At 39.8% G+C, this 19,798-nt stretch overlaps 1 protein-coding gene across 1 annotated transcript; it reads left to right on the forward strand.

Moving 5' to 3' along the window:
* The first annotated feature begins 1,448 nt into the window (after window positions 1-1,448).
* Window positions 1,449-18,652, forward strand: UBE3B (ubiquitin protein ligase E3B). The gene is made up of 22 exons (XM_042450429.1): window positions 1,449-1,548; window positions 2,355-2,440; window positions 4,066-4,148; window positions 4,791-4,896; window positions 6,066-6,186; window positions 6,488-6,665; window positions 7,230-7,399; window positions 8,048-8,215; window positions 8,318-8,489; window positions 9,566-9,684; window positions 9,824-9,938; window positions 10,386-10,485; window positions 11,644-11,763; window positions 12,543-12,719; window positions 12,877-12,987; window positions 13,180-13,317; window positions 13,865-13,930; window positions 14,169-14,227; window positions 15,952-16,134; window positions 16,893-17,004; window positions 17,102-17,194; window positions 18,189-18,652. The coding sequence occupies exons 2-22, from the start codon at window positions 2,375-2,377 to the stop codon at window positions 18,378-18,380; spliced, it is 2,649 nt and encodes an 882-aa protein (XP_042306363.1). The 5' UTR covers window positions 1,449-1,548; window positions 2,355-2,374; the 3' UTR covers window positions 18,381-18,652.
* The last annotated feature ends 1,146 nt before the right edge of the window (window positions 18,653-19,798 follow it).

Consider the following 19,798-nt stretch of genomic DNA (forward strand, 5'->3'; position numbering starts at 1 on the left):
TCCTTCCCTGCATGGCCCTTAATTCTCAAAATTAAGTAGAAAAGGGAGCGAGGGATTCAATCTGTGGGTTCCATCATCCACAGTTGAAAAAATTCATTTAATTCCAAAAAGCAAACCTTGATTTGATTTCGGATCCGCTGTTCAGAACGTCCATTTAAATGTTTTTTAATATGTCCTCTCTAAGAAATAGAGAGGCATCCTCTCAGTAAAAGAACGGCATTTTTGTTATGTGTGGTTTTTTGCCGTATTCACAGGGGTCTTATGCTCTACCTCTAGCGAATATGGAGGGATAAGTGTACTGAATTTCCGGCACCGTCTGAGGCTAAGGGAGCATCCACGCTGCAGAAATAAAGCAGTTTGACACCTTCCTTGAACTATTTGCGCTGCCCTATTTTGTTATTGCAGAGATTTGAAAAATTGTGCCGCTGTATCTTGCAGAGTATGGACACCGAGAATGAGCCCAAGGTGGGTCAAACTGCTTTTTTTTTAAATGATGGGAATAGAGTATTCAATGTGGTCCAGGCTTGACCACCTCTGATGTGTATGTTTAAGCCCGAAGTGTCACTCCAGTTATGGTTTTTGCCCCTTTTTTTGTGTGTTGTCGTGTTTTCTTAGAAGAAGCCTGAAGGTTTAGCCAGTTTTGGGAAATAAGTTGGGGAGGACATAAATAATTGTGAAGGTGGAAAAAGAAACAGGATAAGCAATAAATTAGAAGAAGCAAGTTTGTTTTCTGCTGCTCTAGAGTCTAGACATGGAGTAATATAATAATCCCTATCTTCATGCTAGTCTCTGGAGCAGCAGAAATCAAGCTTGCTCCTTCTTGAACCTATTACTTCGCTCCGTGTCTCTGGAGCAGCAGAAAACAGGTTTGCTCCTTCTTGAACCTATTACTTCTTACTCCGTGTCTCTGGAGCAGCAGAAAACAAGTTTGCTCCTCTATTACTCCGGGTTTAGTTTCTGGAGCAGCAGAAAACAAGCTTGCCCCTCCTCTGTGAGCCGTTAACTCCGTGTCCCTGGAGCAGCAGAAAACAGCTTGCTCCTTTTTGAACCTATTACTTTGTGTTTAGTCTCTGGAGCAGCAGAAACAAGCTTACTCCTATTTTTCTATGACATTCCCTTCAAATACTTCAAGATATGATGTCACTATGTCTTTCTTCATAATATATATTTGTTGTTTTGTTGGTGTCTGGGGTTTTTAAATGGGTGAAAATGGTGACTGATCCTCTGTCTTTTTTCGCCAAAGGCATGTACGTCTCTCTGGCGCTTTCGAAAAGCTCACCCTCCTTTGGATCAAGCAGATCAAGGACATTTTGGCTTTTGCGTGAGTTTTCTTAAGCTGCTGAAGTACAGAATATGGAAATTCCCCTCCGGTGTCGTGTGGTCCTTTGCGTCCTTTCGCGACGCTTCTTTCACACGATTGGTTTGTTTCCTTTTTTTCCTCCAACACTAAGCCGGACATCTTGCAAGACTCCAAGCTGGTTAACCTCCACCTCACATGCGGGTGACTTTTTACAGATACCTCCACCTGGAAAATCCTCCGAGGAAAAGGTGTGTTATTTATTTTTTTTAACCACCCACAAACCTTAGGTTTTTTCGTCTCCTCCTTCCAGATAATTTTGATTTTAGCATGCATCTGCACTGCAGAAAAATACAGTTTGGCACAACTAAATTGCAACTTAAATCCATCAGTTCTACAGAAATGTTGCGTTAGTCATTTTTGTGGATATTTGCTTACTCTGGGTGCATAACAATGCAAAAGTGATACAATTTGGTACCATTTTTATTTGCCATGGCTCCATCTAACAGGGATTTGTAGGTTTTTTGTGAGAAATAACTACATAATTAATAATTATTTTTTCTTATCAACCCTATATTATTATATTATTATTATGATTAGTATGAAAAGGATTGAGTATTATTATTTATTATGTAGTTGTTTTAAATATATATATATTATATGTATATATAAACAAAATAATTATAATAATGACAATAATAATAATAAAATAATGTTGGTCAACTCTTACTATTTTGTATTTTATAATTTTGAATTATGATAAATACAATGCATTTTAAAAATTAAATATTTATTTAAAAATTAAATTAAACACCCACATCCTAAAGTCTGCATTGCAAGGGGTTGGACTGGATGGACTTGCGGTCTCTTCCAACTCTATGATTCTATGAAAACTTACTGCAGGCTTTAAAAAATTTAATGCCAATTTTGCCACTGAAATTTAATTTTTACAAATTATGGGTCTGTTTGGCTGTTATGAAAAAGAAGGTTTTGCTCCACAAAATTAAGATTTTGAGTGCCATCACCTGCATCTTTTTCTGGCGTTTTTTTTCCCCAGGTGAAATTCTGAGGCCGGCAATGAATCACATCTGCGCCAATATCATGGGTCATCTCAACCAAAAGGGATTTTATTCTGTCCTCCAGGTTATTATTATTATTATTATTATTATTATTATTAAACTTTATTTCTAAAGCGCTGTAATTATACACAGCACTGTACAAAGTCGGTAAAATTAAAGAGAATATAAAAGCCTGGTTTTTGGTTGGTCAATACTTTGATTTTCTGGCTATTTCAGGTCATTTCCAACTTCTCATCATTGCCGTTGTATGTTTCCGAGTTATTTCTGACGTATGGCAACCCTATAATGGGTTTTCTTGGCAAGTTTTGTTCAGAGGAGGCTTGCCATTGCCTTCCCCTAAAGATGAGAGAGTGAGATTTATTTAAAAAAATTAATTTAAAGTAAACTTAATACATTTTAAAATTTATAATAATAAATGTAATAATAACTGGGCTTCCATGGCCGAGCAGAGAGTCAAATCCTAGTCTCTAGCGTTTTTACAGGGCTTTGGCGTTTTTAGCCCTTCCGTCATTTTGGTTGCCCTCCTCTGGAGACGCTCTGGCTCCTCAACCTCCATTTTGATTTTCTAGTCTTATATATACAGTAAGTCAGTACAGTCGCCTCTCCTTTTTTGACGGGGATCCGTTCCGGACCTCCCTTGCGAAAAAAGAGTTTCGCTTATATTCAAGCCCCATTGGCTTGAATGTAGGCGCATGACAGCGGGATTGCACCTTGGGCATGCGCCCCATTGTTTCCCCCTCTGTCTGTACTTTGCGCATAAGCGAAGGACACAGGTTTTGAAACCGCGAGAATGGAGGGAGCATCGTACGTAGATTTTTTGGGGGGGAGAGTCTTTGCAAGTTGCAGCAACGACACAACTAAGCCTTGTAGCATAATTATAATTTTAATTTATTTCCTGCCTTAATATTATATTAATATAATATAATATATTAATATATTTATTAACATTATATTAACATGTACAAAATGTTATAATGTTGTTATTATATTATATATATTATATATACATTAAAATAATAATTATAATTATATTATAGCATAATAATTATATTTAATTATTTCCCACCTCTCATACTAAAATATATTAGCATATATAATATGTTATAATATTATATATTACAGGTTATATAATATAATGTCTCTGTGTGTGTTTGTTATATAATTATATGTATGTTATATTATATATTATAATATACGGGAGTATGTGTTATAATATTATAATAGAATATCATAATGTAATAACATTAGATGAGGATAATTAACATACATGGTAAAATTACATGCGTACTGCTGCTCTCCTGGGTTTTCTGGGGATTTGCACCCAATCCTTTCGTCTTGCTCAGAAATGAACCCCCCCCCCCAAAAAAAAAAAAACTTGGTAAGTCTCATCTCTTTTTTTGAGATGATCCATGGAAACTGGAGACTTGAGGCCAGGCCTTGAGATCTAGTTGGAGAAGGAGGAGATTGCTTCCCTCCTCTTACTTCCTAATCAATATATGTAAAAATACGAGTTTATTGTGAGTAAGAGAATTTGCATTTTTCTTTGTTGCAGCGGATAAGTATCAATAGTCTCATGACCCAAAATACTGACCCATGCATATTTACTTTTCCATATATGATAATCACACAGCATTATGGTATACTCCTTGCCCGTTTTGTTTATTTTACGCATTTTTATTTTCCTTGCAGATTCTGCTCACAAACGGCTTGGCGCGCTCCAGGCCTTCCTTCTCCAAAGGCACTTTAACCGCGGTCTTCTCTCTCGCATTGCGGTAAGATCATAATGTGAAAAGGTACAAACATTATTATTATTAAACTTTATGTATAAAGCACCGTAGGTTTACGCAGGGCTGTACATAAAATAGAATAAAATAAAATAAAATGGGCCTGCCATTAGGTTTACAAAGTGCTGTACAATAAAATAAAATAAAATAAAATAAAATGGACCAGTATGTTTATACAGTGCTGTACATAAAATAAAATAGATTAAAATAAAATAAAATGGGCTGCCATCTATTTCTGCAGAGTGCTGTGTAACCCTACTGGCACAGTGCTGTACATAAAATAAAATAAAATAAAATAATATAAAATGGACCTCCCAGTAGCTGTACATAAAATAGAATAAAATAAAATAAAATGGTCCTGCCAGTAGGTTTGCACATAAAATAAAGTAAAATGGACCTTGTTCCATATCTTGAAACAAGACAGTTTTGGGTCTTGATCCATTTGCAGATTTGCAAATTGTGATTTAGGGGGTGAAATCCTGCACAAACTTCTCTGGACTTTTCAGGGCTTGAAAATTGCGATTCAGAGAAATAACGTGTCCTTGGTAGGGAACCAACCTTTTTTCGGAGTTGCAACCAAAATAAGATAATGTTTGTAATCTTTCTCCTTGCTTCTGTCATCCATTACAGGCCCGTGATTGCAGCACAGTTTTCCGACAATCTATTGCGCTCCTTCTTGATCCACATCATGTCCGTGCCGGCCATTGTGACACACCTCGCTACCCTTACGCCTGAGGTTGGTGACTAAATATAAATAATATTTATTTATTTATTTATGCTAGCAAGGCCAATATTGGGGAAATATCCCCGCTTTTTCCATTGTGCCACTCCAACAATTGTGACCTTTTGCGCCGTCCGACTGATTGCTAGCATATTTAGTTCGGTTTCCATGAGTTGTGTCTCCATCACTATGCAGATGGAGTTGGGAGTCTTATTTTTTATTAAAATTATTATTTCCTGTTTATTAATTGTCAATACAAACTAGTTCAGATCAAGGTAATCAACATTCAGAAAAGGGAAAAGAAAAAGAAAGAGAAAGAATGGAACAAAGATATGTATGGGTACATATGAGTATAAATATAAATATAAGTGGTGTCAAAATGCTATAATTATCTATAAATATATTATACTGTGTGTGTGTGTGTGTGTGTAATGGATGTTTGAATCCATGCATAAACAAATCTGGAGATAAGGAGGACCGACTGTATAATTTTATTATAATATACGGATAAGGAGGGCTGACTGTATATTTATACAGTGGTACCCCGGGTTACGAAAATAATTCGTTCCGCCGCCGCGTTCGTAACCCGAAATGCTTCGTAAGCCGAAAAAGCCATAGGCGCTAATGGGGAAAAGCCGCGATTTCGTGCGAAATAGCGCCGAAAAGCACCAAAAAATTTTTCGTAACCCGGAACAGTTTTTTTCTATGGATTTTTTTCGTAACCCGGAAATTTCGTAAGGCGGCGCATTCGTATCCCGGGGTACCACTGTATTATAGTATTATATATATATAATAATTATAATATAATGTATTTTATATACACACACACACACACACACACACACACACACAGTCAGCCTTCCTTATCCACAGATTTTTTTATCCATGGATTCAAGCATCCACAGCTTGAAAATATTCAAAAGAAGTATAAATTCCAAGTATAAATTCTTTAAAAATCTAATACAGTTGTCCCTCCATTTGCATGGACTTTTAATCTGCGACTCTCACTTACTCGCGAGGGCCGAACGGAGGGACTTAGAATGGGACGAGCATGCTGCTATTCAAGATGGCAGGGCTTAAATATCGATGGATTTCCGTTTTCGGGGGGGGGGGGCTGCACTTTCATCCACTACAAGCTGAAATGGATCTGTGGCAGGCATTAAAAATCCTATTTCCCCCCTCAGCGCTTAGCGGTGATCGAATCTCATGACCTTTTGCGCAAATTCGTCCTGTTCTTGAGCCGTGAGGACCAGTGTAGAGACGTCTGTGTCTGTTTGGAAGGAAGCCATACTCTTTGCCTTCTGGGTAAGTGTGACCCTCCTTCTTTGGAAGTCTTTAAAAAGAGGCTGTTGGGGGGGGGAGGTCCTTTGATTGAGAGTTCCTGCATGGTGGAATGGAGCAAGCTTGTTTTCTGATGCTGCAGAGAATAGGACACAATGGAACAACGGATCCAACCCTACAAGTAGGATTGCACCAGAATGTATGCACTTTACTTCTTAATTCTTGGAATGCTGCCATTTTTGCGCCCTCCTTTCCCTCTTGCGTTTGTTCTCTGTTTCCTTCTCTAAATCATGATGCTCATGCGAGCACTGAAATATTTGTGCAGGCAACCTCATCTACTTGGGTTCCCTGAATGACAAAGTGCTAGAGGAGGAGACAGCGCACTTCGTGAGGGTCCTGATCCAAATGCTCTCTTACTGCCAGAAGTACGTCTCGCAGAAGAAGTCCAACCTCACCCATTGGCACCCGGTCCTGGGCTGGTTCTCCCAGACGGTGGATTATGGGTAAGGCAACACTTCTTGACGAGGGTCTACATCCCCGAAAAACACCGGATCCTGTCTCAGGAGTTAAGCAGATTGAGAGGAAGCCATTAATTAAGTTCTTCCCCAGGTGCCGATCCACTCCTTGGGCGTCTACCATTTAAAAGGATTGGTGAAAGTTGATAGGAAGCTATTAATTAATTGATTCCACCATATTCGATTCACTTCTTGTGACATCTGTCATCTAAAAGAATCAGGGAAAAGTTGACAGGACGATGTTAATTAATTTATTCCACGATATTCAATTCACTTCTTGACATTTCTTATCTAAAAGAATCAGCAAAAAGTTGACAGGACACTATTAATTAATTTATTCCACCATCTTTGATTCATTCTTTGACATCTGCCATCTAAAAGGATCAGGGAAAAGTTGATGGGAAACAATTAATTAATTAATTCTGCTGTCCCCGATTCACTCCTTGGCATGTTCAGTTAAAAAGGGTCAGGGAAAAGACCACCAGTGAAACCCGTAACGCCGCGCATCGCATCCACTCCCTCATTCCTGCTCTGTGCTGTTTTCTCCCGTAGCTTGAACGAGTCAATGCCGCTCCTCACCAAGCAATTACAGCACCTGTGGGGCATCCACCTGATCCGCGTCTTCTTCAGTGACGTTCTTAGCAAAAAACTCCTGGAGAACCAGGAACCCATCCGCCCACCCGTCCCAGCCAGCTCCCCACAGAACAGCCTCCCCATGAAGAGTATGTATCAGAGATATTTTTTTGGGGGGGGGGGAGAATATTCTCCTGGTTGGGATTGTAGCTCCCAAAATCCCCCAATGGCCAATGGAGGTGTTGACTTGGGAATTTTTGGAGACGTAGCTGGCGGCCATGTTGGTTGGAGGCTTACAAGAGATCTAAACAGTGGCCATGTTGGGTGAGGAATCAGTGGGAGATGTAGGCAGCGGCCATTTTGGGTGAGGAGTCAGTGGGAGATGTACACAGTGACCATTTTGAGTGATGAGTTAATGGGAGTCAGTGGCCATTTTGACTGAGGTGTCAATGGGAGATGTACTCAGCGGCCATTTTGGGTGAGAAGTCAGTGGGAGAAGTAGGCAGTGGCCATTTGGGGTGAGGGGTCAATGGGAGATGTACTCAGTGGCCACTTAGGTGAGGAGTCAAGGTGAGGAGTCAATGGGAGATGTATTCAGTGGCCATTTTGGGTGAGGAGTCAATGGGAGGTATACTTTTGGGTGAGGAGTCAATGGGAGTCAGTGGCCAATTTGAGTGAGGAGTCAGTGAGAGAAGTAGGCAGTGGTCATTTTGGGTGGGGTACTCTGAGAGAAGTAGGGATTATTTGATATCGTTTTGACATTCGACGTTGTCCTGACCTCCTGCTTTCTTCGCCAGACCTTTTCAAGCGCGCCTTCCAGAAATCGGCGTCGGTGCGCAACATCCTGAAACCTGTCGGCGGGAAAAGGGTGGATTCGGCGGAGGTGCAGAAGGTTTGCAGCGTCTGTGTCCTCTACCAGATGGCCCTCACCACCTTGACCCAGATCCGGTTGCAAATCTTGACCGGTTGGTTTATTTATGTTTTGGTATATGGTATAAGAATACGGGATGCATCATCCCCTTGTCGCCATTTAACCTCATCTGCCTGGCATCTCTGCCTTTTTCTAGGTCTCACCTATCTGGACGACCTCCTGCCGAAACTCTGGGCCTTCATCTGCGAACTGGGTCCCCAGGGCGGCCTCAAGCTTTTCCTGGAGTGCTTGAACAACGACACCGAGGACTCCCAGAGGCTCCTGGCCATGCTTACTCTCTTCTGCGACTGCTCTCGTCATCTCATCACGTAGGTCAAAGTACCATAGAGTTGGAAGGTATCTCAAGGTGCCATCCAACCTGCCATGCAGGAACTCTCAATTGAAGCATCCCCAAACAGTTGGCCATCCAGCCTCTGTTTAAAGGAGATTTTGGGAGTGTGTTCCACTGTCGAACAGCCTTTACTCTTAGGAAGTTCATCCTAATGTTGAGGTGGAATCTCTTTTCCTGGAGCTTGCATCCATTGCTCAGGGTCCTATTCTCTGGAGCAGCAGAAAAGCTTGCTCCATCTTCCATATGTTTCATCCTCAATATGACAGCCTTCCAAATATTTAAACATATCATCTCTTAACCGTCCCTTCCTCATATGGGAAGAATTAAGAACATGGAATCTCTTTTCCTATAGTTTGCATCCATTGCTCCATTGTCTCCTATTCTCTGGAGCAGCAGAAAACAAGCTTGCCCCTCCTCAATATGACACCCTTCAAATATTTAAACAGGGCTTTCATATTACCCCCTTAACCTTCTCTTCTCCAGGTTAAACATCCCCCAGCTTCCCAAGTGTTAAGCCACAGTATCATAGAGTTGGAACAGACCCCAAGGGCCATCCTGCCCAACCACATCCTGCCATGCAGGAACTCTCAATCAAAGCATCTCCATTGACAGATGACCATCCAGCCTCTGTTTAAAGACCTCCAAGGAAGGAGATTTTGGGAGTGTCTTCCACTGTTCAACAGCCCTTATTGTCAGGAATTTCCTCCTAATGTTGAGCTAGAATCTCTTTCCTGGAGCTTGCATCCATTGCTCCATTTTGACCTATTCTCTGGAGCAGCAGAAAAAAAGCTCCATCTTCAATATTGTATCCCTTCAAATACTTAAACAGGGCTATCATGTCATATCTTAACTGTCTCTTCTCCAAGCTGAACATCCAAAGCAGTGCCTTCCATTGTCAAACAGCTCTTACTCTCAAGAAGTACCTCCTAACATTGAGGAGGAATTTCTTTTCCTGTAGCTTGCATCCATTGCTCTAGGTTCTAGTCTCTGGAGCAGCAGAAAACAAGCTCCCTTGAAATTAAAAATGGCTTCTTTTTTCCCCCTTCTTCATAGGATCCTTGATGACATCGAAGTCTACGAAGAGCAGATCTCCTTCAAACTGGAGGAACTGGTCACCATCTCCTCCTTCCTGAATTCTTTCGTGTTCAAGATGATCTGGGATGGGATTGTGGGTAAGCCAGTTTCGGCGTTGTGGTCAGAGACCAGAGGGGCGTCCATTTTTTCTGCGTTTCCCCCACTTTTTCTCAGTTTCCCTGCAACGGGAGCGGGACTAGAATATGGAAAATATATTTTTAATTTCTTTTTCTGCAGAGAATGCCAAAGGGGAAACGCTCGAACTATTCCATTCAGTCCACGGTTGGCTAATGGTCTTGTATGAACGGGATTGTCGCCGCCGTTTTGCCCCGGACGACCACTGGTTACGCAAGTACGCGTTCTCTATCTTTCACCCAGACTTTGTGAAATGACCTTCCTCCTGATATTTGGTCAGAGATGTGAAATTTCCAAACTGAACATTACAACTTGAAAGTTGGAAGTACACTTGTCCCTTCATGTTCTCTAGGGTTAGGGGCGCAAGACCCCTGTGAATATGGCAAAACCCACAAATAATAAAAACACCATGTTTTTAGCTGAGAGGATGCCTCTCTAGGAATCTCTAGGTCTTCCAGTGCAACTCTGTGGTCAACGTCTGACACTTACATAGAACTGCGCTGGAGGAGCTACAAAGGCCTAGTAGAGTGTTCTCTCTAGGAATCTCTAGGTCCTCCAGGGCCTCCAGTGTCTGAGAGACACTGACCATAGAGCTGCGGCAGTTGGATTAGATGGCCATTGTGGCCTCTTCCAACTCCATGATTCTATAATTCTATTATTTCAGGGACCTGAAGCCAAGCTTACTGTTTCAGGAGCTGGATAAAGACCGAAAACGCGCCCAGTTGGTCCTACAATACATCCCTCATGTCATTCCCCACAAAAATGTAAGTGTGTTGTGGGGGTTTTGGGGGGGAAAGTGGAAGGTTTGCTTGCAGAAACAAATGGTGCTTCTATAGGGATAGGTGAATCCACTCTGACAAATCTTCTATTTGCACAAAACCTGAAAAGAGTTCTCTAATCCCTCTGTGATTATACAAAAACCTAGAGATCTGGATGTTGTATATTGAAATAGATCTCTAGATAAACCAGAAGAAACAAAATAATTACGGTGATGTCTAATGTAAAGAGTTATACCATAAACCAGAAGAGATGAAATAAATTATGGTGATAACTAATGTAGTTACACAATGAACCAGAAGAGATGAAATAATTACAGTTATATCTAATGTAAAGAGTTATTATACAATCAATGAGAAGAAATGAAATAAATTACGGTGATATTTAACATAAAGAGTTATACAATAAACCAGAAGAGATTAAATAAATTACTGTGATATCTAACGTAAAGACTTACAGTATACAATAAATAAGAAGAGATTAGATAATTATGGTGATATTTAATGTAAAAAGTTATACAGTAAATAAGAAGAGATTAAATAAATTATGGTGCTATTTAATGTAAAGAAGTATACAATAAACAAGAAAATATGAAATAAACTATGGTAATATCTAATGTAGTTATACAATAAATCCAAAGAGATGAAATAAATTACGGTGATATTTAATGTAAAGAGTTATACAATAAACCGGAAGAGATAAAATAATTATCTAATGTAGTTATACAATAAACCCAAAGAGATGAAATAAATTACAGTGACATCTAATAAAGTTAAAGAGATGAAATAATTATGGCGAAATCTAATGTAAAGAGTTATTATACAATTAATGAGAAGAAATGAAATAAATTACGGTGATATGTAATGTAAAGAGTTATACAATAAACTGGAAGAAATGAAATCATGGTGATATTTAATGTAAAGCGCTATACAATAAACAAGAAGAGATGAAATAATTATGGTTATATTTAATGTGAACAGTTATTTAGTAAACCAGAAGATATGAAATAAATTATGGTGATATCTAATATAAAAGAGTTATACAATGAATCCAAAGAGATGAAATAAATTACAGTGATCTCTAATGTAGTTATATAATAAAAACCTAGATTGAAATTTCGTTCTTCTCTCTCTCCAAAATTTCAGAGGGTCCTTCTTTTCCGGAACATGGTGACGAAAGAGAAGGAGAAGCTGGGTTTAGTGGAGACTACTTCTGCCTCGCCTCACGTCACGCACATCACCATCCGCCGGTCGCGCATGCTTGAGGTGGGCTGCGCCATTTGCCATCTCCCCAAACCACTTACACACACACATATATATACATATATATGTATATATACACTCATCCCTCCACATTCGCTAGGGTTGGGGCGCAGGACCCCTGTGAATCTGGAAAAACCGCAGATACCTGAGAGAACACCTCTCTAGGAATCTCTAAGTCCTCCAATGCAACTCTGTGGTCAATATCTGCCAGACATGGACCATAGAATTGCACTAGAGGAGCTACAAATGCCTCTCTAGGTCTTCCAGTGCAACTCTATGGTCAACATCTGCCAGACATTTACCATAGAGTTGTGCTGGAGGAGCTACAAATGCCTAGTGGAATGTTCTCTCTAGGAATCTCTAGGTCCTCCAGTGCAACTCTATGGCCAAAATCTGTCAGAGGGGATGCTTTGATTGAGAATTCCTGCATAGCAGTGAGTTGAACTGGATGGCCCTTCTTGGATTATCTTCCAACTCTATGATTCTAGGTTGACCACAAAATCATGATGGAGGACCTACAAATGCCTAGAGAAGTCTTTTTTGCTATGAACCTTTAGGTTCTCAAGCACAACTCTCTGATCAACGTCTGCTAGAAGAGTTGTGCCGGAGAACCTAGAGATTCTTAGAGAGAACGTATTAATCAAAACCACTGATAATCAGACCCTCAAAAGTCAAATCCATAAACGCGGAAGGCCAACCGTACTTAAAAAATGCGCAGCTGCTACATCACACCAGATTCCTCTCACCCTATTATTCTCACAGCATTTCTGATTCTCCCGCAGGACGGATACGAACAGCTGCGCCAGCTGTCCCAGAATGCCATGAAAGGTGTCATCCGGGTCAAGTTCGTGAATGACCTTGGGGTGGATGAAGCTGGCATTGACCAAGATGGCGTCTTCAAGGAGTTTCTGGAGGAGATCATCAAGAAGGTCTTTGACCCCGCGCTCAATCTCTTTAAGGTAGCAGCCATAAATATCTATGACCCGAACAAAGGTTGACCATAGAGTTGCACGGGAGGACAACCTAGAACTTCCTTTTGCCACTTGGTGGCATCCCAAGAGGCTTCTGCCTGCGTATTTTGCGCTCTCGGCTCCATCCTTTTCACTTTTTGCGCAGACCACCAGTGGCGATGAGAGACTGTATCCCTCCCCAACATCCTACATCCACGAGAATTACCTCCAGCTCTTCGAGTTTGTTGGAAAAATGCTTGGGAAAGCTGTTTATGAGGTAAGAAAGTGGGATCTTGTATGCTTTAGGTGGGATCTTGTATGGTTTAGATGGGATCTTCCATGGTTTAGGTGGGATCTTGAATGGTACTTTGAATATATTTTGGTTGTGCTTTTGTGCATTCCTGGTTTAATTGCTGGAAATTTGGGGGAATTAAATACTTTTCTCTGTTTTGGTCTTCCCGAATCTCAGGGGATTGTGGTCGACGTCCCTTTCGCCTCCTTCTTCTTGAGCCAGTTGCTTGGGCATCACCACAGCATTTTCTACAGCTCTGTGGACGAACTCCCATCGCTGGATTCGGAGTTCTATAAAAACCTGACCTCCATCAAGGTTTGATTATAGATCCATTTTTTTCTCGGGTTCTGGGTTTGGATTTTGTTGCAGAATGGGAAGACCTTTTGGCATTGCTGTGGCTTTGTGACAGGGAAGACCACAATTTGTAGACAAAATGCCATCAAATTTGGCAGTTACAGGGGTTCCTCCACATCCACTGGGAACTCTATGGTCAACACCTGCCAGAGATTGATCATAGAATCATGCTGGAGGACCTACAAATGCATAGAGAAGTGTTTTCTCTAGGAAATGTCTTGGTTCTCCAGCACAACTCTATGGTCCAACTTCTGTCAGAGTTGTGCTGGAGGACCGAGAGATTCCTAGAGAGGACATATTAATAAAAACAGCAGATAATCAAACACACAAAAGTCAAATCCACAAATGTGGAGGGCCCAAGAGTAGGGTTTTTTAAAAAAGGACAGTGGTAGCAACAAATCATAGTGACCGGGAAATGCGTTCTATATTTCGCTTTTCAAAATGGGGTAGCTTTGCTATCATTGCGCTTGTCTGTGGCACGTGCATCCTATTCTTTCCGTCTTTTTAGCGTTACGACGGCGACATCAGCGACTTGGGCCTGACGCTGTCCTACGATGAAGACGTAATGGGTCAGGTAGGCCTGGCCATCTTCTTTTCTCAAATTCTTTATATTTTAAATCCTCTTTTATTTAGGAGTAAGTTTGCATCCCTTACTAGGCTCTCACTTGTTTGTAATTGTACTGTTTTGGGGAAAGGGTGGGATATACCTAAATATAGTAATAATAATAATAATAATAATAATGATGATGATTACATCATGCAAGTAAATCTTATGCCCTCCCTAACTCTCTTTTCCTCTTCTTTTCGGTTAGCTTGTTTGCCATGAACTTATTCCGGGCGGTAAGACCATCCCAGTTACGAATGAAAACAAGTGAGTATCCTAATGCCAATAATGAATGGTAATTCTATGGTCATCTTCTAATGGACGTTGACGATTGCGTTGAGCTGGAAGACCTAGAGATTCCTAGAAGGAACACTTCTCTACGCATTTGTAGGCCCTTTGGTGTAATTCTATGGTCAATGTTGCATTGTGCTGAGTTGGAAGACGTAGAGATTTCTAGAAGGAACCCTTCTCTAGGCATTTGTAGGTCCTCCAGCGCAAATGAGCCGTGGTGACGCAGTGGTTAAATGCCTGTACTGCAGCCATTCACTCAAAACCACAAGGTTGCGAGTTCAAGACCAGCAAAAGGCCCAAGCTCAACTCAGGCTTGCATCCTTCCGAGGTCGCTAAAATGAGTACCCAGACTGTTGGGGTGCAAATTAGCTTACTTGCTAATTAGCTTACTTGCTGTTCACTGCTATGATCTTTGGAATAGCGGTATATAAATAAAACAAAGTATTATTATTATTATTATTATTATTATTATTATTATTATTACATCTATGGTCAGCTTCTGATGAACATTGAGCTAGAAGACGTAGAGATTCCTAGAAGGAACACTTCTCTAGGCATTTGTAGGTCACCCAGCGCAATACTGTGGTTAACCTCTGATGGACCTTGAGCTGGAAGACCTAGAGATTCCTAGAAGGAACCCTTCTCTAGGCATTTGTAGATCCTCCACCACAACTCAATGGTCAGCTTCTGGTGGACATTGACTATTGTGTTGAGCAGGAAGACCTAGAGATTCCTAGAAGAACACTTCTGTAGGCATTTGTAGGCCCTCCAGCGCAAAACAGCAAGCAGATTAGAATTTGAATTAACATATATAATATTATTCTGCATGATGAAACTGAGGTTCATGAAGACCAACTTATTTTAATTGTAAAATGGTCATGGTGGATCTATTTATACGTCATTTGTCGTTACTTTGTTTAGTGTTTCTTTAATCCCCTTTTCTTTCTCTATGTCTGTTTTTATATTTACTCTTTTTTACATATGCAATAAAGATATTCTTTTAAAGAAAAATATTTAAACAAATATTTTAAAGCACACACCTAGCCATGTGGAGGGGCTACAGGTGAACGATATACTATGCCTTAAGAAAAATCAGTTCTGCAAAACCTAATATTTTGGTTTTCTGGCTGCTGCCGCAGTGAATAATTTATAATAATAATAATGATTATTATTATTATTATTATTATTATTATTATTATTATTATTAAATTTATTATAATATATTAAAATAAATAATTTATTTATAAATTATATATATGAAAATTTATCATCATATATTATTTTATAACATATTAAAATATATTTTAATATTATATATTTAATATGTATAAAAGTATATAATACATATAATTTTTATAATGTAATTTATTATAATAAATAATATATTTATTTAAAACTTAAAAATAATACTTCCATAAATTATAATACTGTATATAATTTATGAAAGTATTTTTAACATTAAAATATATTTTAATATATTAATATTTATTTAATATATTTAAATATTAAATATATAAAAAATATTAAATATATAACATATATTTAATATATTAATTATATGATAAAATATATTTTATAAAATATTAAAATATAATTTGTTTTGTTGTTGTTGTTGTTGTTATTATTATTATTATTATTATTATTATTATTATTATTATTTTCTCTCCTCTTTCTTTATTCCCCCCTTTTTCTCTACGCAGAATCAGTTATATCCACCTCATGGCGCACTTCCGGATGCACACCCAAATCAAAAGCCAGACCTCCGCCTTCATTGGTGGTTTCCGCTCCATCATCAAACCTGAGTGGATCCGCGTCTTTTCCGCGCCAGAGCTCCAGCGGCTTATCTCCGGTGACAACGCTGAGATCGACCTGGAGGACTTGAAGTAAGGAAAGGAAAAAAGGGGTAAAGGGAAGATTATAATGTATGGTTCTCAATTGGTAAAGGGATCAGACAAGGCTGCGTCCATTTTGTGGTCAGCTTCTGATGGACATTGAGCTGGAAGACCTAGAGATTCCTAGAACGAACCCTGCTCTAGGCATTTGTAGGCCCTCCAGCACAGCTCTGTGGTCAGTTTCTAATGGACATTGAGCTAGAACAGCTGGAGATTCCTAGAAGGAACACTCCTAGGCATTTGTAGGTCTTTCGGTGCATAGTCTATGTTCGACTTCTTATGGACATTGAGCTGGAAGACCTAGAGATTCCTAGAAGGAACACTCCTGTAGGCATTTGTAGGCCCTCTAGCACAACTCTGTGATCAGCTTCTGAGGAATGTTGAACTGGAAGACGTAGAGCCTCCTAGAAGGAACACTTCTCTAGGCATTTGTAGGTCCTCCAGCGCAATTTTTATGGTCAGCGGCTGATAGACGTTGACCATGATGTTCCTAGAAGGAACACTTCTATAGGCATTCATAGGTCCTTCAGCGCAGTTCTATGGTCAACGTCTAATGGACATTGAGCTGGAAGATGTAGAGATTCCTAGAAGGAACACTTCTCTAGGCATTTGTAGTTCCTCCAGCTTACTTGGGTTTAATAGGGATTAATGGAATTAATAGGGGATCGAAAAGGTATGGGACACACGTTCCACGCCCCTGTCATAAAGGCTTCAAGACCTCTTAGTGGTCCCTTCTGTCTTCTGCACAGGAAACACACTGTCTACTACGGGGGCTTCCATGGCAGCCACCGCGTCATCATTTGGCTCTGGGACATCCTGGCCAACGACTTCAGCCCCGACGAAAGAGCCATGTTCCTCAAGGTAAATGCGGTGATCAAATGTGCGCCCAGTGTTTGTACATGTCTATAAATGGCGAGATTCCTTCCTTTCTCTTCCTTTCGTTTTCGCTTCCTTTCAGTTCGTGACGAGCTGCTCCCGCCCGCCACTCCTCGGTTTCGCCTACCTCAAGCCTCCATTCTCCATACGTTGCGTGGAAGTTTCGGATGATCAGGTGTGTTCGCAGGGATTTCCCACAGTCATTGGTCCGTCTTATGGTGCAAAAACGAATGAATTTATTACGGCACATGGCCAGCACCAAAATATAGCAAAATGACAAAACATGTAACATCAGGTGTACTGCTGTAGCACAAATATATATACTTTCTACTCCAGCGGAGATGTATATCCTCTATATATCAAAGTAGGAGGGGAGAATGCCCACAGTCCTATCCCCCATAGCATCACAAAATTCACACATTATTATAAGACATTGGCATAATCAAGTATTATAAAACGTTGGCACAGTCAACAGTCGTATACCACATCTTCATTCCGCAAAACCTTTTCAAGATTTGGGGGGGGGGAACATTGGCATAGTTATACAGTTATCAACAAACTTTTTCAATGCCATATCTGTGACATTTTATATAAAATGGTATAAAGATAAAATATGTAAAAACTGTAAGATGATGGCTCTTTATGGCCAAACTCTAAAGCATTATTACTTCATCTCTATTAAAAAGTTTTATGTGTAGATATACGGTGGGAGACACCTGGCTTAAGATAGAACTGATAAGAAATTACACTCATCCTTCCATATTTGCAGATTTGATTAATATGTTCTCTCTAGGAATTTGGAACTCTATGGTCACCTTTAACTAAAAGTTACACTGAAAGACCCAGAGATTCCTAGAGAGAATACTTTACTAGGCCTTTGTAGCTCCTCCAGTGCAGTTCTATAGTCAGTGTCTGTTGGATGTTGCACACAGAGTTGCACTCGAGGACCTAGAGATTCCTAGAGAGGTGTCCTCTCAGGAAAAAACATGGCGTTTTTCTTATTTGCGTTTTTTCCATATACTTGGGGTTATTGTGCCCCTAACCTTAGCCAACTTGGAGTGACAAGCATATATGCAATGTGTCCAGGAACTGAATCCTCAAGGATAAGGGGAGTCGTACTCGCCTAATTTATTTGTGCTGCACTAACGATCCCTTCCTTTTCCCTCTAGGACACTGGAGATACCCTGGGTAGCGTTTTGCGGGGCTTCTTCACCATCCGGAAAAAGGAGCCTGGTGGGCGCCTGCCTACTTCCTCCACTTGCTTCAACCTCCTAAAGCTGCCCAACTACAGCAAGAAGAGTGTCCTGCGGGAAAAACTGCGCTACGCCATCAGCATGAACACTGGCTTTGAACTCTCGTAGCGCCGCGTGCCACTTGCTCTTGGTTTCCCGCTTTGATGAGCTGCCCTCCGTGGAGCCCGAGGGTCCAGCTTTTACGCAGGGAAGACGTAGCGGTGGCAAGGAGTGGTGGCGGTCTGCCCCTGCAGAGGTTGGGATTTCCCATAACGGTAGTGGTCGCACTCCGGTGGAAAAGGGAAGGACGGTCAGCTCTCAGTTCTCCTTCTGACTTTTTTCCTGGGATGCTGTTCCTCAAAAAGCAGCTGGCCTGCCATTAAATGTAGCATTGAGAGCAAGCCCTGTGCAATTTCCTGTGGAAGAGGGTAACGTGGGAAGTTATTGTCGCACCGTTCCTTGCGCATGTTGCGTTTTTTTATTAGTGCCACACACGGAGTCAGTCACCCTTCTCTGTCAGGTATTTCTATGGTCAATGTCTGGCAGATGTTGACCATAGAGTTGTGTTGGAAGACGTAAAAAGTCCTAGAGGTGTTCCCTGAGGGTAAAACAAATAGTATTTGTGGGTTTTTTCCACTTTCACTCAAGTCTTGTGCCCCTAACCCTAGTTATATAATATAAAATATAATATACATTATATTAATTATATTTATATAATAATATATTAAAATATATTATATATATTATGTATAATATTATCCCCCTAGCCCTAGTTTTATATGTATAATATGTGTGTGTGTGTGTGTGTGTAACACGTTATTATGTATATTATGCTCCTAACCTTATATTATATATAAAATATGATATACATTCTATCAATTATATATTATAACAATTATATAAATTATGTTAATTGTGTGTGTGTGTTAAGGTATATTAAGTAATATATATTATATTAATATATTTTAATATAATATATGCATTATATATTATATAATATATTTATATTATATATATAACTAGGGTTGGGGCAAAATATACATAATATTAACACACACATATATATATATATTGGAAGAATATAGAAAGTAGTTTATAAAACAATATATAATTTTAATATATTCTTTTACAATCTTTTTTCTATATTCTTCCAATCCCTGCATCATATTGACTTTCTTCACACCCATGTGAATCAATTTTTGCAACCATTATTATTGTTGTTGTTTATTAATTATATTTATATCCTACCCTCCAAAAAAGAAATTGAAACCCAAAACAACTTTGAAAAATGGAATTAAACCAGTGCAATATTAAACCTTCACCCATAATTAAAAAAAAGGCAAAATCACTTTTTGGGGGCCTTTGCACTCTGTGCATGCTCAGAGGACCCACCTGGGTGGCTCTCCTTGCTCTGAGCCTCCCACCAGGGACGATCTGGCCTATATGGTGACCACCATCCTCCTTAGGCAGCCCCAACCCCAAATCCCCACAGCAGCCATTTGGGAAGGGAAAATAAAAATAAAAAGCGAAAGTGCGTCCACAAAGTT

The sequence above is a fragment of the Sceloporus undulatus genome, chromosome 2 (genome assembly GCF_019175285.1).
Source record: "Sceloporus undulatus isolate JIND9_A2432 ecotype Alabama chromosome 2, SceUnd_v1.1, whole genome shotgun sequence".
In the NCBI taxonomy this organism is placed as follows: Eukaryota; Metazoa; Chordata; class Lepidosauria; order Squamata; family Phrynosomatidae; genus Sceloporus; species Sceloporus undulatus.

Bases quoted from the DNA above. Each gene is read 5' to 3' on its own strand.
- UBE3B (XM_042450429.1), top strand. From the start codon at position 2,375: ATGAATCACATCTGCGCCAATATCATGGGTCATCTCAACCAAAAGGGA. The intron at 6,187-6,487 runs GTAAGTGTGACC...ATATTTGTGCAG, and splicing joins CCATACTCTTTGCCTTCTGG to GCAACCTCATCTACTTGGGT. The intron at 16,135-16,892 runs GTAAGGAAAGGA...TCTTCTGCACAG, and splicing joins ATCGACCTGGAGGACTTGAA to GAAACACACTGTCTACTACG.